The sequence below is a fragment of the Cuculus canorus genome, chromosome 2, assembly GCF_017976375.1.
Source record: "Cuculus canorus isolate bCucCan1 chromosome 2, bCucCan1.pri, whole genome shotgun sequence".
Taxonomy (NCBI): Eukaryota; Metazoa; Chordata; class Aves; order Cuculiformes; family Cuculidae; genus Cuculus; species Cuculus canorus.
This window is the reverse complement of record NC_071402.1, coordinates 155,793,044-155,816,411: the sequence shown is the minus strand read 5'-3', so window position 1 is coordinate 155,816,411 and position 23,368 is coordinate 155,793,044. Positions and strand designations below refer to the sequence as shown.

General features: G+C 46.1%; 1 protein-coding gene across 5 annotated transcripts in view; it reads left to right on the top strand.

The window, feature by feature from the left end:
- The window catches only part of DLEC1 (DLEC1 cilia and flagella associated protein), an 88,416-nt gene that overhangs the window by 14,298 nt on the left and 50,750 nt on the right, over positions 1-23,368 (top strand). For 4 of the 5 annotated variants that reach the window (XM_054060170.1, XM_054060169.1, XM_054060168.1 and 1 more), the window contains exon 1: positions 22,184-22,262. The exons of the other annotated variant lie outside the window; for it this stretch is intronic. In XM_054060170.1, the coding sequence (XP_053916145.1) occupies positions 22,230-22,262 (33 nt within the window). In that variant the 5' untranslated portion in view covers positions 22,184-22,229. Of the gene's footprint in view, positions 1-22,183; positions 22,263-23,368 lie in introns of those variants that run through there. 5 annotated transcript variants of the gene reach the window in all.

Sequence of the window (23,368 nt, the reverse complement as noted above, 5' to 3'; positions counted from 1 at the left end):
CCCTCTGTAACCCACCCTCCAACACATCTATCTCTACACAGCTTGCCAAAATCATCAGCTGAACTGCAGTTGCGCAAAGTCAAGGAGATGTCCCTTTTCTCACACCCCTACATCCATTTGCGTCTTCTTTTCGGTGTGCACACAGCCCAGCCCAGGCAGCAAAGGGCACTGGCAGTGCTCAAAGCCAAAAATGTTTGCAGAGTTCAATTCAACGGTGAACACAAATCATGGCAAACCCAAAGCAAAGCAGTTTACCTGTCTCCACTCTGACAGCATGACTCAAGTATTGGTTTAATTGTACACAGTGGAATGAGTGGCTTTTCATCTCTAAGGAATGCTACACCACCTGATCACCAAATATTTCCTATGGAAAATATGCCTCCTGGCTCCCTCTGCCTTTCAGACTCTCACACACACCCTTCTCATCACACAGAAATGTTCCAAACCGCCTCTCCCAAAGATAACAGCGAGGTGCTTTGTTTCCTTTGCAAAAAGGACTCAGGATTTCTGCCAGTGTCACACCACACAAATGCAAGAAGCATTTGAGGGTTACATTGCCAGCATGGAGCTTTGGTAGCCAGACACATTATTTTTTTGTCAGCCGGAGCATTACTGAAACCAGCACAAAAGAAAATGTCATATTAAATAGAGTTCATGTCAATGCAGAAGCGGGACTGGAATTTTTCAGACACCTCTGTTATGGTCTGGCTGTTCACAGAAATGTTCCCTCTTGTCTTTTCCCAGTCTGTTTACTGTTATAGATGGGGTGTCTTACCATCCTCAATCAAGTCTCTCTCCATCCAATTGCCTTGTAAATCAGTAGATAATAGATGGACAGCAAAATATAAAGTTCTCATTTGCCTTTTACATCTTGGCACTGGCTCAGGGTCCTATGAAGCAGTCTATATAACACTTTGGAAGGCCGGCTCCAGTCTCCTTGATGACCTACTTTTAGTAAAAGTATAATTACCCTTTTGTTATCAGTACTGCCTTGCATAAAACTTTGCCATCTCTGCCTGTGAAAGATCTGGGATTCAAAGAACAGATCCTGCCACTGAATCTGCTCCAGTCAACACTTACCAATGGGTAAATGTCCCCAAAACTGCCAGGTTCCTGGCAGCTGCTGGTCCTTCGCCTGTAAGAAACGCATTGCAGTGTGGGGAAGAGCAGCCTCGTGGCTCAATGGGAGCTGGGAGGGTTCAGTACCTCTAGGAATCAGATTGTATTAGGCAACACATTGGGAAAAACTCAGGAGTGGGATTTACAACTCTGCAAGCACAGTGAGATTACTGGGTATGTGGACGACTCACTGGACAAATTCATTGTCCTTTATAAACCAGGCTGGAATTGAATTAACACAACACAGCATCATCAAGGTCAGAGAATGAGCAGGGCAGCCAGGTGCCTTGTTTATCACCACAGCCAAAGTACCTGCAGACTGAATAATGTTGGTGTATATATCCACATTTAAACCATTTCATTGCAAGTTACTCCCATTCAGGACAGCAGCAGCCACAGGCAAAAGAAGTGACAGATGCCAGGACGTGTAAAGCCAAACCTGCCGCTGGCATAATCCCATACGAGCCTCATTAAAATTAATGAGGTATTTCTTCTCAAGCAGCAGATCAATTTGATTTACTAAGCCAGAAATACGCCTACCTGACTCTGTATATAACTATTTGGAAGGGGTTTCCTTCCACTTAGTATAAATAATCAAGAGCAGGTCTAATCACCAAACAAAGCAATAAAATAATCAAAGGTCACAGTTAAAGACTGAAAGAGTTACCAGCTCAACAAGTCTCTGATTGATTTCAGATTGAAAAATTATATGAAAATAGAGGGGAAAGAAATGGTTTGCATAAGATTTGAGAATAAAAGACCTTAATTTCTCTAGTTATTCCAAAAAGCTCATTGTAAATCTAAGAATTTCGGTATAAAGGAGATATTTAAATAATTTTATTTCTGTCCAGTCATACTAGGTATGATTTAGACATCTTACTAATTTTGTTTTCAGGCTAATTTTGAACATTTTATTTCATGTTTATCTAATTTCTGTCACTACAGGATAGATTTATGAGTGTCTGTGAGAGATTTTTGTGCATTTTTGTTCTTTAACAAAGTCAGGTTTAAGTGAGCCCTCTAATGTTGAATGCCCTGACTTTACATGTTTTGATTCTGAGATAATGAAAATGTCTTTACCAGAAAGCTGTGCAGAAAAGAACATTTAAACACTTACTAGTGTGATTTTTTTGGGGGGAGGGCACCCCAGAGACTTCTTTTAAAGGTATGAAAATTTTGTCTAGTAACAGTGAATGAGAAGCTCAGAGAAAATGTCATATATACATTTCATCGGTGTCTCAGTTCAGTGCATCAGCCACACAATACTAGACAACGACATAGGATTTATAACTGAGTGTATGGTTCAGTAAATTTGACTATTAGTATGAAGTTAACATTGCATGAATGAGAAACAATGACCTCGCTGGGGAACCTAGTAATGCACTTCTGATATAGAATCATAGAATAGTTTGAGTTGGAAGGGACCTTGAAGATATCTAGATTCAACCCTTGATTACATATCCCAATATATCCCAGATTACAATGGACCTGAGACATTGAGCTTCACAACCACTAACATCCAGCTTATCAAGCATGTTTCTGACCTTGAAAGACCACAATCATTAGGCCAAGTCATCTGCTGTCATGAATGCTTGACACGTGTCTCTTCTTTCTTTCACAGTTGCCTCTTTACAGCCAATAGCACTGGGATACACAATTTAAGTATTGAGGAGGGTTGACGATTAACGTCATAATGGTTCTTTCTAATATACTTCATCTGTCAGCCTAATTCTCTATAACTGGGATAATCACAATAATTAGACTCAATTGTTCATATCATTACTTAATTGCAGCTTTTTTTCAGTGTAGCCAGTTCATATGAATTTTAATGCACAGAAAATATGGGAAGTCTGAATTACACCTACATTTTAGAAAATCCCAACGGAAACCCAAGGGCAATGGCTATAAACTGGAGAGGGGAAGATTTAGACTAGACATAAGGAGGAACTTCTTCACTGTGAGAGTGATGAGGCACTGGAACAGATTTCCTAGGGAAGTTATGGATGGTCCATCTCTGGAGATGTTCAAGGCCAGGTTGGATGGGGCCTTGCATAGCCTGATCTAGTGGAAGGTTGAGGGGGTGGAACTAAATGATCTTTGAACTTCATCTAAGTTCCCTTCCAACCCAAACTATTCTATGATTCTATGATTCTGTGCATAAGACTGCCCCACAAGTTTAAACCATACATGAGGAATTTGTGATTCCAGAGCGTGCAACACAGGGAATCAGTGATGTTACAAATAAAACATTTTTGTTTCTGATCCCAAAGATTTAAAACTGCAATTCATACAAGCTCAGTGACATTAGACTTCCCTGCACCTCCATCTGAACAACTCATGTAAAGTAGAAAAATCATAGAAACATAGAATGGTTTGTGTTGGAAGGGTCCTGAAAGATCATCCAGTTCCAACTCCACTGACCCTTCCACTGGATCAGGTTGCTCAAAGGCCCATCCAGCCTGGCCCTGAACACCTCCAGGGATGGGGTATCCATGACTTCTCTGGGAAACCCGCTCCAGTGCCTCACCACCCTCACAGGAAAAAAATTCTTCCTAATATCTAAACTAAATCTCCCCTCGTTCAGGTTAAAGCCATTCCCCTTCACCCTATCCTGGCACTCCCTGAGAAAGAGTCCTGCCCCAGCTTTCGTGGAGGCCCCCTTGAAGTACTGCAAGGCTGCTACAAGATCTCCCTGAAGCCTTCTCTTCTCTAAGCTAAACAAGCCCAACTCTCTCAGCTTGTCCTCATAGGGGAGGTTCTCCAGCCCTCTGATCATCTTTGTGTCCCTCCTCTGGACTCACTCCAACAGATCCATGTCCTTGCTGTGCTAAGGACTCCAGAACCGAACACAGTACTCAAGATGAGGTCTCACAATAGCAGAGCATCCCCTCTCTCTGCCCACTGGCCATGCTTCTTTTGATGCAGCCCAGGATATGGTTGGCTTTCTGGGCTGTAAACACATGTTGGTAGATGAAATGTGTTGGAAGCAAATGGTGAGCCTGACAGGCCAGATTCAGGCAGTTTAGATTTAGCGTAAACTGCTGAGTCCAGTGTTCTCTCTCAGTTGGCACCGAGAATCCCTCTCCAGCCACCCTGCAGGTTCCCTTTCAGTATTGGAAGTCTGTTATAAGGTTTCCCTGGATGTTCTTTAATTGCTAACATCTCTAGAAGAGATGTTTATGCAGAAAGTATGCAAAGAATTCCTGTGTCTTCCAGAACCCTAAAGAATCGCCAACACTTTTGGTGTTAATTTATAATCAGTCATGCTCTTTGAAAAGCGAGACATGAGATGAAGAGAAAGACACATACTATAATCATTTAGGACCAAGAAAAAAAAAATTACACAAAGTGACAATTTATTACTAGATTAATTTTTAGATTAACCTATTTCCTAAATGAATGAAGGGATGAACTTGTAAAATCTCATCAAATATATTCAAAACCAGTATTCATAAACTCTAATTTAGCTTCTTTTAGTATCTGGTTTCATTTTATAAGATGAAAGGTCAGAGCACAGTTCACTCAGCTGTCACTGAAGAGAGAAGAGCCTTTGAAAAGTATGAAGAGAACTAAATTAAGATGCTGAAGTATCTCAAAATAAATACCCTTCAGAGTGGCAGCATTGCAAGTCTGAGAGCACATTCTATGCCTTTATTACAGAGGGAATAATGAACCTTTGCTTTTAAGTGCAAAGTAGAACTCAAGTTTATATATAAAGGTGCAACTTCTACTTCCAAAATCATGCATTTATATTGCTGATGGAATCAAATGCAGCCACATTCCTCTGGCCAGCTGTGTTATCTGAATTTTAGTAAGGAAAACGCCAGGGGGATGTCAGGGTGCAGAAATAACCATGATAGATGCCCGTTGAGGAAATATTTTATTGTGTTTGGTGCCTCCTCACCAGTTCTGCAAGCCTGGTGCAGGCAAAGGAAAAAGGTTAAATGACTCATTTCCTTCCTGCTCCTGCTGCAGGGCACCTAAACAGGCAAAGCCCTTACACAGATATGCACCCGCTCAGATTGTAGGAGACCTGGTTTGTACAACTGTGTGCAGACGTGCCTGTGTGAACAATACCCGGAAACTCAAACGCAGACCTATCCAATTGCTATTAATACATACCAGTGGGAACCATACAAGCTTGTGGGCCATACGAGAACCTGAAGCTGTGGTCTGGACGTTACTGTTGGGTACCTCAGGTACCACCCTAAGTTCCTCAGGGCTTCCCTCATCCACCTGGTCCAAATTATGCCATCAACTACCCTTTTGCTCACCATGTGATCTTTTAATCCTGAAAACTTCACACACACCACTTTCTCTGGCCACTTGCTTGCTGGAGCAGGTGAGAATCCCCACTGACATTTATTTTTCTACAGAACTTGCACTCATAGCTGACACACTCCTGCTCTTAACAGTGGTGCATCACCTTTGATGACAGGTAAAAAGGTCTGCTCTGCCAAAACAGAAGACAACCCAATAAACCAGATTTGGCTGCTTATTGAAAAGTTTCACTTGCAAGTGTTGCAACCATGTGGTGTCTCAGCACAAGAACACGCCAGCTGGACGTGATGGGACATGTTCTCTCTGGTTTACACCTTATGTTCTTCAGCTCCAAAAGGATGCAGACCTGATGTTTTCAATTCCAAGGTGCCAGCTTGCAGCCCAGGTTAAAATGAGCTTTTGAAAGGTTCTACTCACTTTCTAATGCATCAAAGAGAATTCTGGGCTGCACTTTGGAGATGCAGGGTTGTATATTTTTAAGGCCAAGTGAGATTAAAAAATAAGAACGCAACCTTTTTTTCTGAATATGAAAAATATGGTGATGCCCCCAAAATGCAAGCTTTTCTTCTTGCAATGGGAAACTGGTTGGTCTCAGGTAAAAATTATTTCCATGCTAAACTGTAGCACTGAGGGTCAGGCCATGCTATGATTGTTAATCTGTCATTACAGTGTCCAGGTACTCTTGTAGGGGAAAAGTGCTGCTCTTTGAACTTAAAGACTTTAAAAGCAGTACTTGGCTACCTAAACACAGAAGTCTTCACATTGTTTCAAGTGCTGCAAGATGTCCCAGATGGCCTTGTGCTTCAGCAGGCTGTCAGTCCCCAGAAGATCCTACACCAATATCTGCTGGCAAATGCATTATGTATCCTTGGGCATCTTACGTGGCAGGCACCTAAATGTAGGCAATGCTGTCTGAAGAGCAAAACCTTCCACTGGGAGACCTTTCCTTGCTTAGAACCTGAAGGGAGATCCTATGTTAGAAATAAGCCTCGAAATGTTAAAAGACAGTGTAACCAGCCCCTAGAATTAGCCTGCCTAGAGATATTTTACAATACAAACACAAGTAATAAGCTTACTAGAAGAGTTATTAGGTGCAGTCTACAGCAAGGTACAATGGCAAGAAAACCAGTCGTTCTTGGACTACCTACTACCTAGGGTATCTTGGACACCCTACTAGGGCAATTCCTTGCACTTGTTTCAGTGCCTTAGGTGAAGGTCAGTTGGCAATAAGGGAAGGTAAATGGAAACAACATATCCCTTCACCATAAAGTGTACTACTCAACGTGTCCTGCTAGCCTGGGCAGAGAAGAGGATGCTGATTTTGCAGGCGGGTACCAGTTCATCCAGCTGGTGAATCAAGCTGCCTCTTCGCTTTCTTTGATCCCCTGTGGGGCTCACACGGAAAAGCACATGCAAGCCTGCTGGTTTGGCTGAGCCAGCCTTGTCTTTCCCTACTTGCAAAACTGAAATAATGTGCTGGGAAAGAGATGGTGACACAGCTGTAACTTTTTCTCACGACAGGCTCTGCATGCCCTCAGGACACCACCACCTCTTGCACTCTCCATTCCCAGTGTAAGAAATTTTCTTTCTTTTATACAGAGTTCTCCTTACGGTACTCTGAGACACTATTTCCAGTGCAATTCCTTCCAGTTTGCAGGAACTAGGGCACAGTTTGGAGCTAACTTGCACAGCAAGAACAGAAAACGAGGATATGCTGTCCTTAGGAAATCCAAGCCACTTTCCTTGCATTTCTGCCACCAGGGCCAACTTGCAGCAGCCATAAGCCCTCTGTTTCTCTGGAAGATGTCAGTCACAGACCCCTCTCCGGTGGCACAGTCTATGTCTTCTTGTACTCCAGCTCTTTGCAACAGAAGATGTTGCCTGTGGTCAATTTAATTATGTCCCATCCCACCCTTGCAAGGGCTTTAGAGGTAGCTCTAGCACTCCATATTCATGTTGTCCCAAAGTGAAGTCTTTCTGAGATGACTTTTTTGGACTCTAGTGAGATGTGCTGGTTCAGCTGTGGAGTCCTAACACAGCTGGCCTTCTGGGACATTTGTCTGTGCCCGAGTTCATGAGGATAAAGTGATAAAAATACATTTAAACTCACCCCATTCACCAGCCTGAAATGCCACAGCCAGCCAAGATACTGTTCAGAGCTTGGGCTAAATTAAGTTTTCAAGAAGGTATAAGTAACTCCATGCTAAGGTAAAATTTAAAAAGCATTTCTCCCAAGGGTCATCTTAGAAACTTCTTTCTCACCTAGCCTGTCATTCCTATAAGCTTCATCTCCAGTGCTCTCAAACAGCTACTTCTTACCCTCAGCCAGCCAAGCGAGAGAGAACACTGGACTCAGCAGTTTACGCTAAATCTAAACTGCCTGAATCTGGCCTGTCAGGCTCACCATCTGCTTCCAACACATTTCTTCTACCAACATGTGTTTGCAGCCTAGAAAGCCAACCATATACTGGGCTGCATCAAAAGTGTGACCAGCAGGTAGAGACACGGGATTCTCCCCATCTATTCCACTCTTGTGGGACCTCATCTTGAGTACTGTGTTCAGTTCTGGAGTCCTTAGCACAGCAAGGACATGGATCTGTTGGAGTGAGTCCAGAGGAGGGACACAAAGATGATCAGAGGGCTGGAGAACCTCCCCTATGAGGACAAGCTGAGAGAGTTGGGCTTGTTTAGCCTAGAGCAGAGAAGGCTTCAGGAAGATCTTGTAGCAGCCTTGCAGTACTTCAAGGGGGCCTCCAGGAAAGCTGGGGCAGGACTCTTTCTCAGGGAGTGCCAGGATAGGGTGAAGAGGAATGGCTTTAACCTGAAAGAGGGGAGATTTAGTTTAGATATTAGGAAGAATTTTTTTTCCTGTGAGGGTGGTGAGGCACTGGAGCGGGTTTCCCAGAGAAGTCATGGATGGGCTGGGCTTTTTAGCAACCTGATCCAGTGGAAGGGTCAGTGGAGTTGGAACTGGATGATCTTTCAGGACCCTTCCAACCCAAACCATTCTAGGATTCTATGATTTTTGCTCATGCTGTTATTAAGGCAGAACTAAGATCTGGAAACAAATACAGATTAAAAATCCCAAATGTAGGGATGTTTAGATTCCATTTCCTTCTGAATTAGATGACAGTTCCTAATTGCACTGCATCATACGGGGGGGGGGTGTGGTCATTCTTTTCCATCATTTACTCCAAAGGGGGGTCTTTGACCCATTCTCTAGCAGAACAGGGCCTTCCTCACCACATCTTCACATTACAGACATCTAGAGTACCAAAAGGCATGGAAAAATGATTTGCATTTCCCCCTTTCACTAATTCACCCAATGCACAAACCAGGAGAGCACGGGAATATCTGTGAACACATTGTGTCTGAAAGTTTGCTGGCAGGAGGCTGAGGAAAAGCTTACTGAAAAAGGTAAGAAAAAAGGTATTTAATCTTGTATGCAAAAGACTTCAAGACAAGGAGCAAAAGCCTGGTAAAGTACTGAGGCACTGTGACAGCACAAGATAGGCTCAAGCCATGATTTTCTGGCAGCCATGGCTTGGCAGAATGAGCCCAACCAGCTAAGTCACAAGGGGGCAATAAGCAAGTAGGAGGGTGATCCCAGGCAGGAGCGCCCAAGGGCAGAGAGAAAAGTGGATGGAGCAGACCCAAAATATCTTGTCTTTCGAGGTTTCTTTGAGAAATCCTGGCTGCTGTGTAAGCAAAACTTCCAAAAGAAACTGAAGGGAATCAAAGAAAGAGAGAATTCTAGAATCATAAAAACACTGAGGCTGGAAAAGACCTGTAAGATCAAGTGCAACTGTCACCCCATCACTACCATTCCTACTGAACCATCTCCTGAAGTGCCATGTCTACAAGCTTTTTTAATACCTCCTGGGGGAGAATACTCCACAATATCCCCAGGCAGCCTGTTCCAATGCTTCCCCACTCTTTCAGTAAAGAATTTTTTCCTAATATCTAACCTAGACCTCCCCTAGTGCAACTTGAGGTCCTTTCCTCTTGCCCTGTTACTTGTTACTTGGGAAAAGAACCATATTTAATACTAAAAAAGTCAATCAGTTATTCTCAGCAGTCTAAATTAGGTCTCGTGGAGTTCTGCCATGACATACTAGATTGCTTCTAGGACATAAGAGGCTCACACAAAGATAGTCCATGTATATCTATGCAAACCTGGAATCTGCAGTTTAGGCATGGGGTACAGGCATCTCCCCAGTGATGACCCTGAAGGGTGCAAGGACACTACTAATCATCAACTGAATTTTTTATTACTGCAGAGTCTTTAAGATCTGGAGAAATAAAGTCTGCGGTCCACTAACATGTACATGATTTGTCAAGAAATGGATTCATCTAACGAGAAAAGTATTGAGAAGAGCCTTTATGACCACAGGAAAAAAAAATAAATTCGGAACGTGAAAATGCTAACACTATTCTTTAATATTGAGAACAAAGGCATATCTGGAAACAGAAGCCAAATGTTGGGTTGTGAGTCTAACCAGAGGCAGCTTTCCTTGTAGACTTTCATAGACTCCTTAAAAATAATCAGTGGACTCCCAGACAGTCATGGAGCACAGAATGAAAACCACTACTTTTAACAAACACATTACTGGGTAAACTATTTTGGGCTAAATGTAAAAGCTTCTGACAATAGGAAGTTAGACTCTGTAGTCCAGCAACCTTCTCTGACCCAAGCACCTGTCAATGTGTTAACGGAGAACAAGCCCCTTGTTCTGCCCTTCTTGAGCATCACAGTGTCCCATCAGCACTGCGTGGAGGCGTAGCCCATTTCCAGCTTAATCAGAGATCAATGTATCTGCCCAGGCACTGTCGGAAAGGAATGACTGGCTGCTTTGTGTAAGCATTTTCCACATGCTTCTCCTACATGTTGGGTGTGTCTGGTTTGTAAGATCTCATGTGGCTTAAGTGAAATTACAGCCTAAGTATTCCAGCAGAAGTACTGCAGTACGCACTGATGTTTTAGTGAGGGACAGACTTGTAGATATGACGGAGACCAGCTCTCCTCATAGATATAGAAGGGAGGAGTGGGAAACAAAGAAAAGCTTAAATTCAGGAAGTGTAAACTGGAAGCAACTGGAAGGGTCGACTTATGTCAGGAGACAGCCACAAAATAACACCTCTCAAGACGTTAAGAGAGAAAATATTGAGGGATATCCAGGTGGAATTGCCAATAGAAGGTTATTTCAAACTGTCTCCAAGAGAACTGGAAATTATCTAAGTACAGGCAAGATCTGGGAGATGTGAATAGTCTCTAAACTAAGGACATTTGACTCAAAAACTACATTGGCAGGACAAGGAAGCAGTGCAACAGGAGAAGCCAGCCTTCAGAAACAGAGCCGTTTGGCATTTTCGACCTGAAACTGAAAGGTTTTGTCTCCATTTTCCATGTCTGCAAATTTTACTTGCGTTTTAAAGTCAGACTGCTGATGCTGGGTTTAATTCATCTTCAAGAAACACATGGTAACATGCAAAGGAGACCCACATTCCAATCATACCTGTTCAGCTGCATCTGCAATAATTACAGGATAATATATAATTTTGCCAGTGTAGTGAATAAACACAATTGACCTACTACAACTATAAGAGAACATGCCAGATTGCAATGGAAGTGTTTGATGGAAGTATTTCCAACCTGCTCATTTGCCTGATCAGAACAAAGCTCCAACACAACATTTGTTTTTAAAGCCTTTCCCGAACACGTGGAAATCTTAACAAGAACACTGGAGGGCAGCAACGTCCAAGTGAATCATTCATCAGCGGACTTCTGGGAATTGTTTCCTGAAAATCTAAGGTGACCTTAATAAAGAAATAGAAATAATTAGGAATCTGCTACCCAGATGCAAATATGCAAAACCGTGCAATTCTTCTTGCACAAAAGATAACACCACAATATCCCTTACTTTCTTGCACGCAAAGGATGCTACCTGAAGTCTGCTGGACTTCTGTTTCCTGATTTAGCATCAGAAAATACTAAAAACATGAAAAATATTTGGAGTCTTGATGCATTCTGAACCCTATGGGCAGGGACACCTCCCACTAGATCAGGCTGCCTAAGGCCCCATCCAACCTGGCCTTGAACACCTCCAGGGATGGGGCAACCTGTCTCACCACTCTCATAGTAAAGAAATTCCTCCTTATGTCTAGCCTAAATCTGCCCCTCTCCAGTTTACACCCATTGCCCCTTGTCCTACAAGCCTTTGTAAACAGTCCCTCCCCAGTTTCTTGTAGCCCCTTCAGTTACTGGAAGGTTGCTATAAGATCTCATTGGTGCCTTCTCTTCTCCAGGTTAAACAACACCAACTCTCTCTTCAGACCCACACACCCAATCCAAATCAAAACATTCATATAAAATCCAATCATACATAGTAGAGAGGAGAAACACAAGGCAAAATGTCTCGTAGTATTCATACATCGCAGTTACAGAAAATGTCTACATCTACACCTATACATGTAGGCTAAAATTTCTGTTTGGCTTGTGTTTTTTTTTTTTATTTCCTACATCCCTGAGTCTCTCTTCAGACCTTGGAAGTTAAATAAAGTTTGGAAGTTCTCAGGACAGGAAGGACATGGAGCCGTTGGAATAGGTCCAGAGGAGGGCCACAAAAAGAGCTGGAGCACCTCACCTGCAAGGACAGGCTGTGAGAGTTGGGGTTGTTTAGTCTGGAAGAGAAGGCTCCAGGGAGAACTTCTAGCAGACTTCCAGTACTTAAAGGGGGCCTACAGGAAAGATAAGGAGGGAGATTTTACAATGGCATGTAGCGATAGGACAAGAGGAAATGGCTTTAAATTGGAGGGGGGAAGATTTAGACTAGACTTAGGAAGAAAATTTTTACAATGAGTATAGTGAAACACTGGCACAGGTTGCCCAGGGAGGTAGTAAAGGCCCCATCCTTGGAAACATTCAAGGTCAGGTTTGATGGAACTCTGAACAATCTGATTGAGTTAAAGATAGAATCATAGAATCATTAGGTTGGAAAAGACCACTAGGATCATCGAGTCCAACCATTCCTATCAACCACTAAAACCATGTCCCTGAGCAATTCAATTACCTGTCTTTTAAATACCTCCAGGGATGGTGACCCAACCACCTCCCTGGGCAGCCTCTGCCAGTGCCCAATGACTCTTTCTGTGAAAAATTTTTTTTGATGTACAGCCTGAGCCTCCCCTGGTGGAGCTTGAGGCCACTCCCCCTTGTCCTATCACCTGTAACTTGTGAGAAGAGGCTCTCTCCTCTCTACAACCTCTTTTCAGGCAGTTGTAAAGAACAATAAGTCTCCCCTCAGCCTCCTCTTCTCAAGGCTAAACAACCCTATTTCCCTCAGCCGCTCCCCATAAGACTTGTTCTCCAGGCCCTTCACCAGCTTCAGCTCCTGCAGGGGAGCTGGACTAGATGACCTGTAAAGGTCCCTTCCAACCCAGAGCATTCTATGATTGTATGATAAATCTATTAGAATGGTGATAATGAGGATGACATATATGCAAATTGTTCCTAATGTTCATCATATTTATATGGAAAAGTGAATATATACAATAATGAAACAGTTTTACAATGGAAAGAGTGCCTTTTTTTTTTTAAGTTTATTTGAGTAAATGATGACGGCATAGAAATGGAGATCTAAGGGAAAATATACCACTGTCACATGGGAAACAACTGTGCAGAGCTCTGGAGCAGTGTTTAAGCCTTCTTTTCTGATTTTGACTACTGGGCAGATGGATCTCACCTTCACTTCCAGATTTTATAGTGGGTTTCTAGACTGCAGCTGGAAAAAAAAAATCCAGCTTCTAAACTGAGATAATCTGTTTGGCTTTTTATTGAAAGACAGTAAAGATGAAAGTACAGAAAGTTTTTTTCTGCAATCAGTTTTCACATATATCTATATATTATGTTAAACAAAAACATCTGCTTTACTGCCACCACTCCAAGGCTTTCTTAAAGGCTCGGAAAGAATTCTTTAAAAAATGCTGGATTTTATGAGCATTCCAGTTAGCAAACAGATGTTGTAATCAACTGTAATAGCACATGATGAGAGAAGTTGGAATTCTGATATGGAAACGTGTCAAAATGTGGATGCTCTAACCTAATTTTAAAGGCAAGGACCTTATGTGTCCCCACAGAAACAAGGCTGTACAGGTTTTCTACAGGAAAACACAGGTGCCTCGTGCTACCCTTGCCAGATGCCCCCAACTCCTCTGACTGGCCGTAACCTCGGAACAGGGTATTGCAGGTCTACCAAGCTTTCCCTTGGGCAAGTTTCCCTTTTTCACAGGGAAACTGATAACACAGCAGTGCCTCCAAGTCAAATTTGGTGTCTTATTCTAAATGCAGACTTTGGTGAGCTGATGTACTGAAGCTTGTGATCCCATGTAGGCACAGCCCTATGTGCAAATGCCTACAGCCACCAGCTTTTCAACCACCCCACAGCCGCCATGGGAGGACCCCAGGCCCTTAGTTTATGTGCTTGTGGAACAACACATGCTGGCAAATTTTACTTATTTTTGTGATGGTTATTCTCCAGCAAGTGCCTACAGAGGATAGTAACATTGCCTACCTCCCCTTCCAGACCCTGCAAATCTCCTTTACAGTACCCACAATGAGCCAAATGACCCTGACAGCGATGAAGAAGCCGTGGGCTCCACAGCCTGGTTCCTTTACTGTGAGGAAGATGCAAGGAGGAGGGGAGAAAAGTATTGTGTTTAGTTCTGGAGTCCTCAGCACAGCAAGGACATGGATCTGCTACAGCGAGTCCAGAGGAGGCCACGAAGATGGTCAGAGGGCTGGAGCACGTCCCATAAGAAAGCAAGCCAAGAAACAACTGTTGCTCAGCCTGGAGAAGGCTCCAGGGAGACCTACTAGCAGCCTTCCAGTACTTAAAGGGAGCCTACAAGAAAGCTGGGGAGGGGCTCTTGATCAGGGAGTGCAAGGATAGGACAGGGGAGAAATGTTTTTAAACTGAAAGGGAAGAGATTTAGATTAGGTACTGGGAAGAAATTTTTCCCTGTGAGGGAGAGGAGAGGAGGACAAGCAGAAAATGCTGCGCTGGGGTGGTTTCTAAGGAAAACATCGCCTGCTTCAGCAGGAGCAGGCAGCTGTTGTTAGCAACCAGCGTACACAGCTGGGTGCTCTGTCCGGCAGCAGGAGTGGGAAGATGGATGGTTCCGGGGCTGATGATGTATTATCCCATCTTCCAGCCCTTGCAGCCTGACTATGGGGCAGCTGGGAAGGAGGAGAGGATTTGCTTTCTTCCTTCAGCTCCCAAACTGACAGACTGAGCCAGGGCCCCAAGGTGGCAGAGGGACAAGCCCAGCCTCCTGGGAAGCCCAAATCCCCTAAAAAGTTTTAAGTCAACACTTAAATTTTTTTATATTAATCCATAGACCTTTAAAAGAGCACCAAAAGTACTTCTTTTGACTGTGGCAGGGCAGAAATCGTACAGGAGCCTCACAGAAGCATAGGTGCAGAGCATGGAGGTGAGGGTGATATAGAAAATGCTGACAAATAAAATCTAAGACTCATTTTAGAGTTTTAGAAAGCAAGCATCTTTTATCAGGCCTGGACACATGCGGGAGTGATCCCCGTCAATCATGTGTGGTGAGACAATCTGGTTACAGAATATAGTTCCCACTTATAAGCATATGTATAAATTTTCGCCAAAATCTTATGCATATTCTATTGCTTTCCAAGGACTAATTTTCATGTTATTATGAACTTGAAAACAGTCAAACCTCTTGCTAATTTGGAGATTTGGAACCAGCTTTCTGCCCGACCTTGCCTTTGAGATCAGGAAAGACTGCAAACAGAGGTGATTATAGAAAAAGACACACCTGTTCAGCATAGATGATGCTTAACACAAGAGATTATCATCTCCAAAGAATAAACAGTGTCTAGATAAACACTGTCTGAAAGAACACATGCTATCAGCAGGACATTCTGTCTAACTTTCAAAAACTATACTTATGTAGATAAAAGGTAACTTTAGCTTAAATCATAGAATCATAGGATTGGGTTGGGCTGGAAGGGACCTTAAAGATCAGCCAGTTCCAAGCCCCCTGCCATGGGCAGGGACACCTCCCACTGGATTAGTTTGCTCAAAGTCTCATCCAACCTGGGCTTGAACACCTCCTGGAATGGGGCAGCCATGACTTCTCTGGGCAATGTGTTCCAGTGCCTCACCACCATTATTGTGAAGAATTTCTTCCTAAAATCTGCTCTGAATCTTCCACCCTCCAATTTAAAGACATTCCTCCTCATCCTATCACTACATGCCCTTGTAAAAACACCCTTCCAACTTTCCTGGAGGCCTCCTTCAGTTACTAGAAGGCTGCTCGAGGGTCTCCCTGCAGCCTTCTCTTTTCCAGGCTGAACAAGCCCAACTCTCTCAGCCTGTCCGCATACGGGAGGTGCTCCAGCCCTCAGATCATCTCCATGGCCTCCTCTGGAGTCGTTCCAACAGTTCCATATCCTTATTACGTTGGGGATTCCAGAAGTGGACACAGGACTCCAGGTGGGGTCTCGTGAGAGTGGAGTAGAGGGGGAGAATCCCCTCCCTCGTGCTGCTGGCCACGCTTCTCTCAATGCACCCCATGACTCAGTTGGGTTTCCAGGCTGTGATCACACATTGTTGGCTCACGTCGAGCTTCTCATCAAAAATATTCCACTTTTTGTACTACTAACAACTTCTTGGCATGAGGTTTAACAAGGCCAAATGCCGGGTCCTGCACTTGGGGCACAACAACCCTATGCAGCGCTACAGACTGGGGGAAGAGTGGCTGGAGAGCTGCACAGAGGAGAGGGACCTGGGGGTATTGGTTGACAGCCGACTGAACATGGGCCAGCAGTGTGCCCAGGTGGCCAAGAAGGCCAATGGCATCTTGGCTTGTATCAGAAACGGTGTGACCAGCAGGTCCAGGGAGGTTATTCTCCCTCTGCACTCGGCACTGGTGAGACCACACCTTGAGTACTGTGTTCAGTTCTGGACCCCTCACCACAAGAAGGATGTTGAGGCTCTGGAGCGTGTCCAGAGAAGAGCAACGAAGCTGGTGAAGGGGCTGGAGAACAAGTCTTACGACGAGCGGCTGAGAGAGCTGGGGTTGTTTAGCCTGGAGAAGAGGAGGCTGAGGGGAGACCTTATTACTCTCCACAACTACCTGAAAGGAGGTTGTGGAGAGGAGGGAGCTGGGCTCTTCTCCCAAGTGACAGGGGACAGGACAACAGGGAATGACCTGAAGCTCCGCCAGGGGAGGTTCAGACTGGATATCAGAAAAAAATTCTCCACGGAAAGAGTCATTAGGCACTGGAACAGGCTGCCCAGGGAGGGGGTCGAGTCACCTTCCCTGGAGGTGTTTAAGGAAGGGGTGGATGAAGTGCTTAGGGACATGGTTTAAGGGAGTGTTAGGAATGGTTCGACTCGATGATCCAGTGGGTCCTTTCCAACCTGGTGATTCTATGAGTCTTTTATCAAAGCGGTGACAGAAGGCTGAGGAAGCCCGAGAAGAGGCTGGAAGCATGTCTTCTTATCGCCCCCCCCCCCTTATCCTGCTTCCGGGGAGCCTCAAACGGGGCTGAGTCTCCGGTTTTTCTGCTCCACCCACGCGGTCGCTCAGCAACGGCGTCAGCTGCGCTGGGGGGGGGGGCGAAGAAGAACCAAGGGGACCCGGAGGGAGAGGGGGGACCGGGAGGGACCCCAGCGCAGGGCCGGCTATGGCTGAGCGGAGCCTCTGCCCTCACACGCAGGTAACGCAGCGGGGCTGGGGGGCACGGACACACTGAGTCCTGGGACACACAGACACACTGAGCCCTGGGATACACAGAGTCCTGGGACACACAGAGCCCTGGGACACATAGACACACAGCCCTGGGACGCACAGAGTGCTGGGACACACAGACACAGAGTGCTGGGACACACAGACACACAGAGCCCTGGGACACACAGACACAGAGTGCTGGGACAAACAGATACAGAACCCTGGGACAAGCAGACACAGAGTGCTGGGACACAAACACAGAGCCCTGGGACACACAGAGCCCTGGGACACGCACACACAGAGTGCTGGGACACACGGAGTGCTGGGACACACAGACACAGAGCCCTGGGACACAGACACACAGTGCTGGGACACACTGAGCCCCGGGACACACAGAGTCCCGGGACACACAGACACACAGAGCCCTGGGACACACAGAGTGCTGGGACACACAGACACAGAGCCCTGGGACACAGAGCCCAGAGACATGCAGATACACAGAGCCCTGGGACACACAGACACAAAGAGCCTGAGACACGCAGACACACAGAGCCCTGGGATACACAGACACCGAGTGCTGGGACACACAGACACAGAGCCATGGGACACACAGAGCCCTGGGACACACAGTCACAGTCTGCTGGGACACAGACACAAAGAGCCTGAGGCACACAGACACACAGAGCCCTGGGATACACAGACACCGAGTGCTGGGACACACAGACACAGGGAGCCCCAGGACACGCAGACACACAGTGCTGGGACACATAGAGCTGTGGGACACGCAGACACACAGAGCCCTGGGACACACAGAGCCCTAGGACACACAGACACAAGCTCTTCTGAAAGGCTGACACACACACAGCCTGTGCAGAGCTTGTACCTCCCACGCAAACACCGCTCATCTCTAGGATAACTTTATGTCCCAGTACATAAAGGGTGTCTTCTAAGAGGATGGAGACTCCCTTTCTACAAGGAGTCACATGGAAAAGACAAGGGTTATTGGGTTAAAGTTCCTCTTGGGAGATTCTGATTGGATTCCAGAAGAAAATTTTTCACCATGAGAACAATTAAACAACTAAACTTCTCCTTAGGGAAGTGGTGTATTCCTCTACACTAGACACTTCTAAGGCTTAGCTTGACAGGGTGCTGGGCCTTCTCATTTAAACTATGTATGACCTAAACGGTTGGACGGGATGATCTCTGAGGTCCCTTCCAACCTGGCATTCTATGATTATGTGAACTCGACGAATGATCTGGATGAAGCAATTGAATGCACTCTCAGTTAGTTTGCATATGACACTAAAGTGGGCGGGAGTGTTGGTTTGCTTGAGGGTAGGGAGTCTCTACAGAGGGATCTGGACAGGTTGGATCAAGGGGCTGAGACCAATGGAATGAAGTTGTCAACAAGGCCAAGTGCTAGGTTCTGCACTTGGGTCACAACAACGCCATGCAATGCTACAGGCTTGGGGAAGAGTGGCTAGAAAGCTGCCTGGCAGAAAAGAACCTGGGGGTGGTGGTTAACAGCTGGTTGAATATAAGCCAGCAGTGTGCTCAGGTGGCCTAGAAGGCCAACAGCATCCTGGCTTGTATCAGAAACAGTCATCCTTCCCCTGTGCTCAGCATTGGTGAGGCTGCACCTTGAATCCTGTGTTCACTTTTGGGCCCCTCACTACAAGAAGGACATTGAGCTTCTGGAGAACACCCAGAATGTGAAAGGTCTGGAGCACAAGTCTTATGAGGAGCAGCTGAGAGAACTGAGGCTGTTTAGTCTGGAGAAAAGGAGGCTGAAGGGAGATCTTATTACTCTAAAACTGCTTGAAAGGAGGTTAGTCTCTTCTTCCAAGTAAAAAGTGATAGGATGAGAGGAAATTGCCTCAAGTTGCACCGGAGGAGGTTTAAATTAGGTATCAGGAAAAAAGTTCTTCACCAAAAGGTTTATCAGGCACAGGAACAGGCTGCCCAGAGAAGCCATCTGTGGAGGTACTTAAAAGATGGGTAGATGAAGTGCTTAGGCTTATTGTTTAGTGTTGGACAGGTGTGGTTGGACTCAATGATCTCAGAGGTCTTTTCCAACAAAACAATGATATGATTCCGTGATAACTCTCCGCAGCCAGCTCTTCATGGCCAGTATTCCATGGAACAACTCTAAACAGATAGCTCTCCACAGGGACGACTCTACACAGAGAGTCCTAAACCTTAACACCAACTCTGACTGTGAGGGTGGTGAGGCACTTGAACAGACTGTCCAGAGAAGTTATGGATGGCCCATCCCTGGAGGAGTTCAAGGCCAGGTGGGATGAGGCTGCATGGGGATGTTGGGCTGATTGTTGGACTTGATGATCTTAAAGGTCTTTTCCAGACTCAGTGATTCTACGATTCTAGGCTTTGAGCAACCTGATCTGGTAGAAGATGTTCCTGCCGAGAGCAGAGGAGTTGGAACTGGATGGTTTTTAATGTCCCTTTCAACCCAAATCGTTCTATCATTTTATGATTCTAACTCTAATCCTAACCTTAACAGTAGCCATCACCCTCCCCACACAGATTTGTCCCTACAGAGAGTCGGCCATGCATAGTTGACCCATGGACAGTTGTCCCACTGAGAGTTATCCACCACAAAGAGTTGGCTGAGGAGAATTGTCCCTTTCCTTACCTCTCACCTAGCCCTGCACACACACCTCTCCATAAACTATACATGTACACTGTGTGCACACAGTGTCTGCCACCATCACCAACATGACCCGCCAGCCAGCACAGACACACTGTCTGTGTACATGCATGGCCTTGCGTGCACATGTGCACACACATACACACATAACCTGCCCCCCCTCAGTCTTCATCTGTGCACACGGTGTGTCACCTTTCAGGGTCCTTTCCCACATATCTTCGCCAACCCTTTTCCATCACTTTTCCTCCTCCATTTGCTAATTCCAGCCATTTGCACACATCCAGGGATGTCTTCCAATCCTATATCAGATTTTAATCACTAACATCCTCTTTTTCTTTCCTCAGGACATCTCTTATTTGCTGGCTCACACTTTTGAGGACCTGTTCACCAAAGATGTTATTGGGGTGGACGTTGAGATGAATTGGATCAAGTCTCAAGGAGGACTTGATATTTATCATGAGAGTTTTACACAGGAGCTACAGAAGGTACAAGAAGGGTTCAGGTTTCATTGCTTGTTTGGAATTTCTAGGTCTTCTGTAAAATAAAATAAAAAGACGGGATGCTAGAACTGCCATTTTAATGGGAATTAAGCAGTTTCTAACAGAACCTGTCACAGAAGTCAATAATCACTGCATGTTTCTTCATGACATTCTCGGCTCTGGATGGCTTTTCAGATACAGAGTAAAACCAGTAAAGCCAGTAGCCCTTTAAATGCTTGTTCTGCTGGCTGACAACTTCTCCCTGTAACTGCTAGACAGTGTCCTAATCTTCCTATCTTGGAGTTAAGTGTTCTCATGTGCTGCATTTTGAAACCAGATGCTGCAAGTGTTATTTGTACATGGTTAACTTAGTGGTGCACTATGACAGGTAGTCCATGAGCGTTTGCAGTGCTGTTCAGTGCTGTTTTGGATGAAATCAACAGTAGAAATACAAAATACTTGTATTAATCATTGCTCTGATAGCTATTGTCAGTGTATAAAGTAGAGGCTATGCTGGATGATTTGAGGAACAGGTATTTTTTCCATTTTGTGTCATCATACCCTCTCAAGGGTTATCAAAGCTGAAAAAATGAACTTTTGTATTTTTTCTGCGTCATTTATTAATATGGGCAGCCTGATCTATTGGGACATATAGGGACAGCTGGGGAACTCCAGCTGGAGGCCAGTCACAAGAGGCCAGTCACAAGTGGAGTTCCTCAGGGCTCAGTACTGGGTCCAGCTCTGTTCAATGTCTTCATCAATGACCTGGATGAAGGCATTGAGTGCACCCTCAGCAAGTTTGCAGATGACACTAAGCTGGGAGGAAGTGTCGATCTGCTGGAGGGTAGGGAGGCTCTGCAAAGGGATCTGAACAGCCTGGACTGCTGGGCCGAGACCAATGGCATGAGGTTTAACAAGGCCAAATGCCGGGTCCTGCACTTGGGGCACAACAACCCTATGCAGCGCTACAGACTGGGGGAAGAATGGCTGGAGAGCTGCACGGAAGAGAAGGACCTGGGGGTGCTGGTTGACAGCCGACTGAATATGAGCCAGCAGTGTGCCCAGGTGGCCAAGAAGGCCAACGGCATCTTGGCTTGTATCAGAAATGGGGTCACCAGCAGGTCCAGGGAGGTTATTCTTCCCCTGTACTCAGCACTGGTGAGACCGCACCTTGAATACTGTGTTCAGTTCTGGACCCCTCACCACAAGAAGGATGTTGAGGCTCTGGAGCATGTCCAGAGAAGAGCAACGAAGCTGGTGAAGGGGCTGGAGAACAAGCCTTACAAGGAGCGGCTGAGAGAGCTGGGGTTGTTTAGCCTGGAGAAGAGGAGGCTGAGGGGAGACCTTATTACTCTCCACAACTACCTGAAAGGAGGTTGTGGAGAGGAGGGAGCTGGGCTCTTCTCCCAAGTGACAGGGGACAGGACAACAGGGAATGACCTGAAGCTCCGCCAGGGGAGGTTCAGACTGGATATCAGAAAAAAATTATCCACGGAAAGAGTCATTAGGCACTGGAACAGGCTGCCCAGGGAGGGGGTCGAGTCACCTTCCCTGGAGGTGTTTAAGGAAGGGGTGGATGAAGTGCTTAGGGACATGGTTTAAGGGAGTGTTAGGAATGGTTCGACTCGATGATCCAGTGGGTCCTTTCCAACCTGGTGATTCTATGAGTCTTTTATCAAAGCGGTGACAGAAGGCTGAGGAAGCCCGAGAAGAGGCTGGAAGCATGTCTTCTTATCGCCCCCCCCCCCCTTATCCTGCTTCCGGGGAGCCTCAAACGGGGCTGAGTCTCCGGTTTTTCTGCTCCACCCACGCGGTCGCTCAGCAACGGCGTCAGCTGCGCTGGGGGGGGGGGCGAAGAAGAACCAAGGGGACCCGGAGGGAGAGGGGGGACCGGGAGGGACCCCAGCGCAGGGCCGGCTATGGCTGAGCGGAGCCTCTGCCCTCACACGCAGGTAACGCAGCGGGGCTGGGGGGCACGGACACACTGAGTCCTGGGACACACAGACACACTGAGCCCTGGGATACACAGAGTCCTGGGACACACAGAGCCCTGGGACACATAGACACACAGCCCTGGGACGCACAGAGTGCTGGGACACACAGACACAGAGTGCTGGGACACACAGACACACAGAGCCCTGGGACACACAGACACAGAGTGCTGGGACAAACAGATACAGAACCCTGGGACAAGCAGACACAGAGTGCTGGGACACAAACACAGAGCCCTGGGACACACAGAGCCCTGGGACACGCACACACAGAGTGCTGGGACACACGGAGTGCTGGGACACACAGACACAGAGCCCTGGGACACAGACACACAGTGCTGGGACACACTGAGCCCCGGGACACACAGAGTCCCGGGACACACAGACACACAGAGCCCTGGGACACACAGAGTGCTGGGACACACAGACACAGAGCCCTGGGACACAGAGCCCAGAGACATGCAGATACACAGAGCCCTGGGACACACAGACACAAAGAGCCTGAGACACGCAGACACACAGAGCCCTGGGATACACAGACACCGAGTGCTGGGACACACAGACACAGAGCCATGGGACACACAGAGCCCTGGGACACACAGTCACAGTCTGCTGGGACACAGACACAAAGAGCCTGAGGCACACAGACACACAGAGCCCTGGGATACACAGACACCGAGTGCTGGGACACACAGACACAGGGAGCCCCAGGACACGCAGACACACAGTGCTGGGACACATAGAGCTGTGGGACACGCAGACACACAGAGCCCTGGGACACACAGAGCCCTAGGACACACAGACACAAGCTCTTCTGAAAGGCTGACACACACACAGCCTGTGCAGAGCTTGTACCTCCCACGCAAACACCGCTCATCTCTAGGATAACTTTATGTCCCAGTACATAAAGGGTGTCTTCTAAGAGGATGGAGACTCCCTTTCTACAAGGAGTCACATGGAAAAGACAAGGGTTATTGGGTTAAAGTTCCTCTTGGGAGATTCTGATTGGATTCCAGAAGAAAATTTTTCACCATGAGAACAATTAAACAACTAAACTTCTCCTTAGG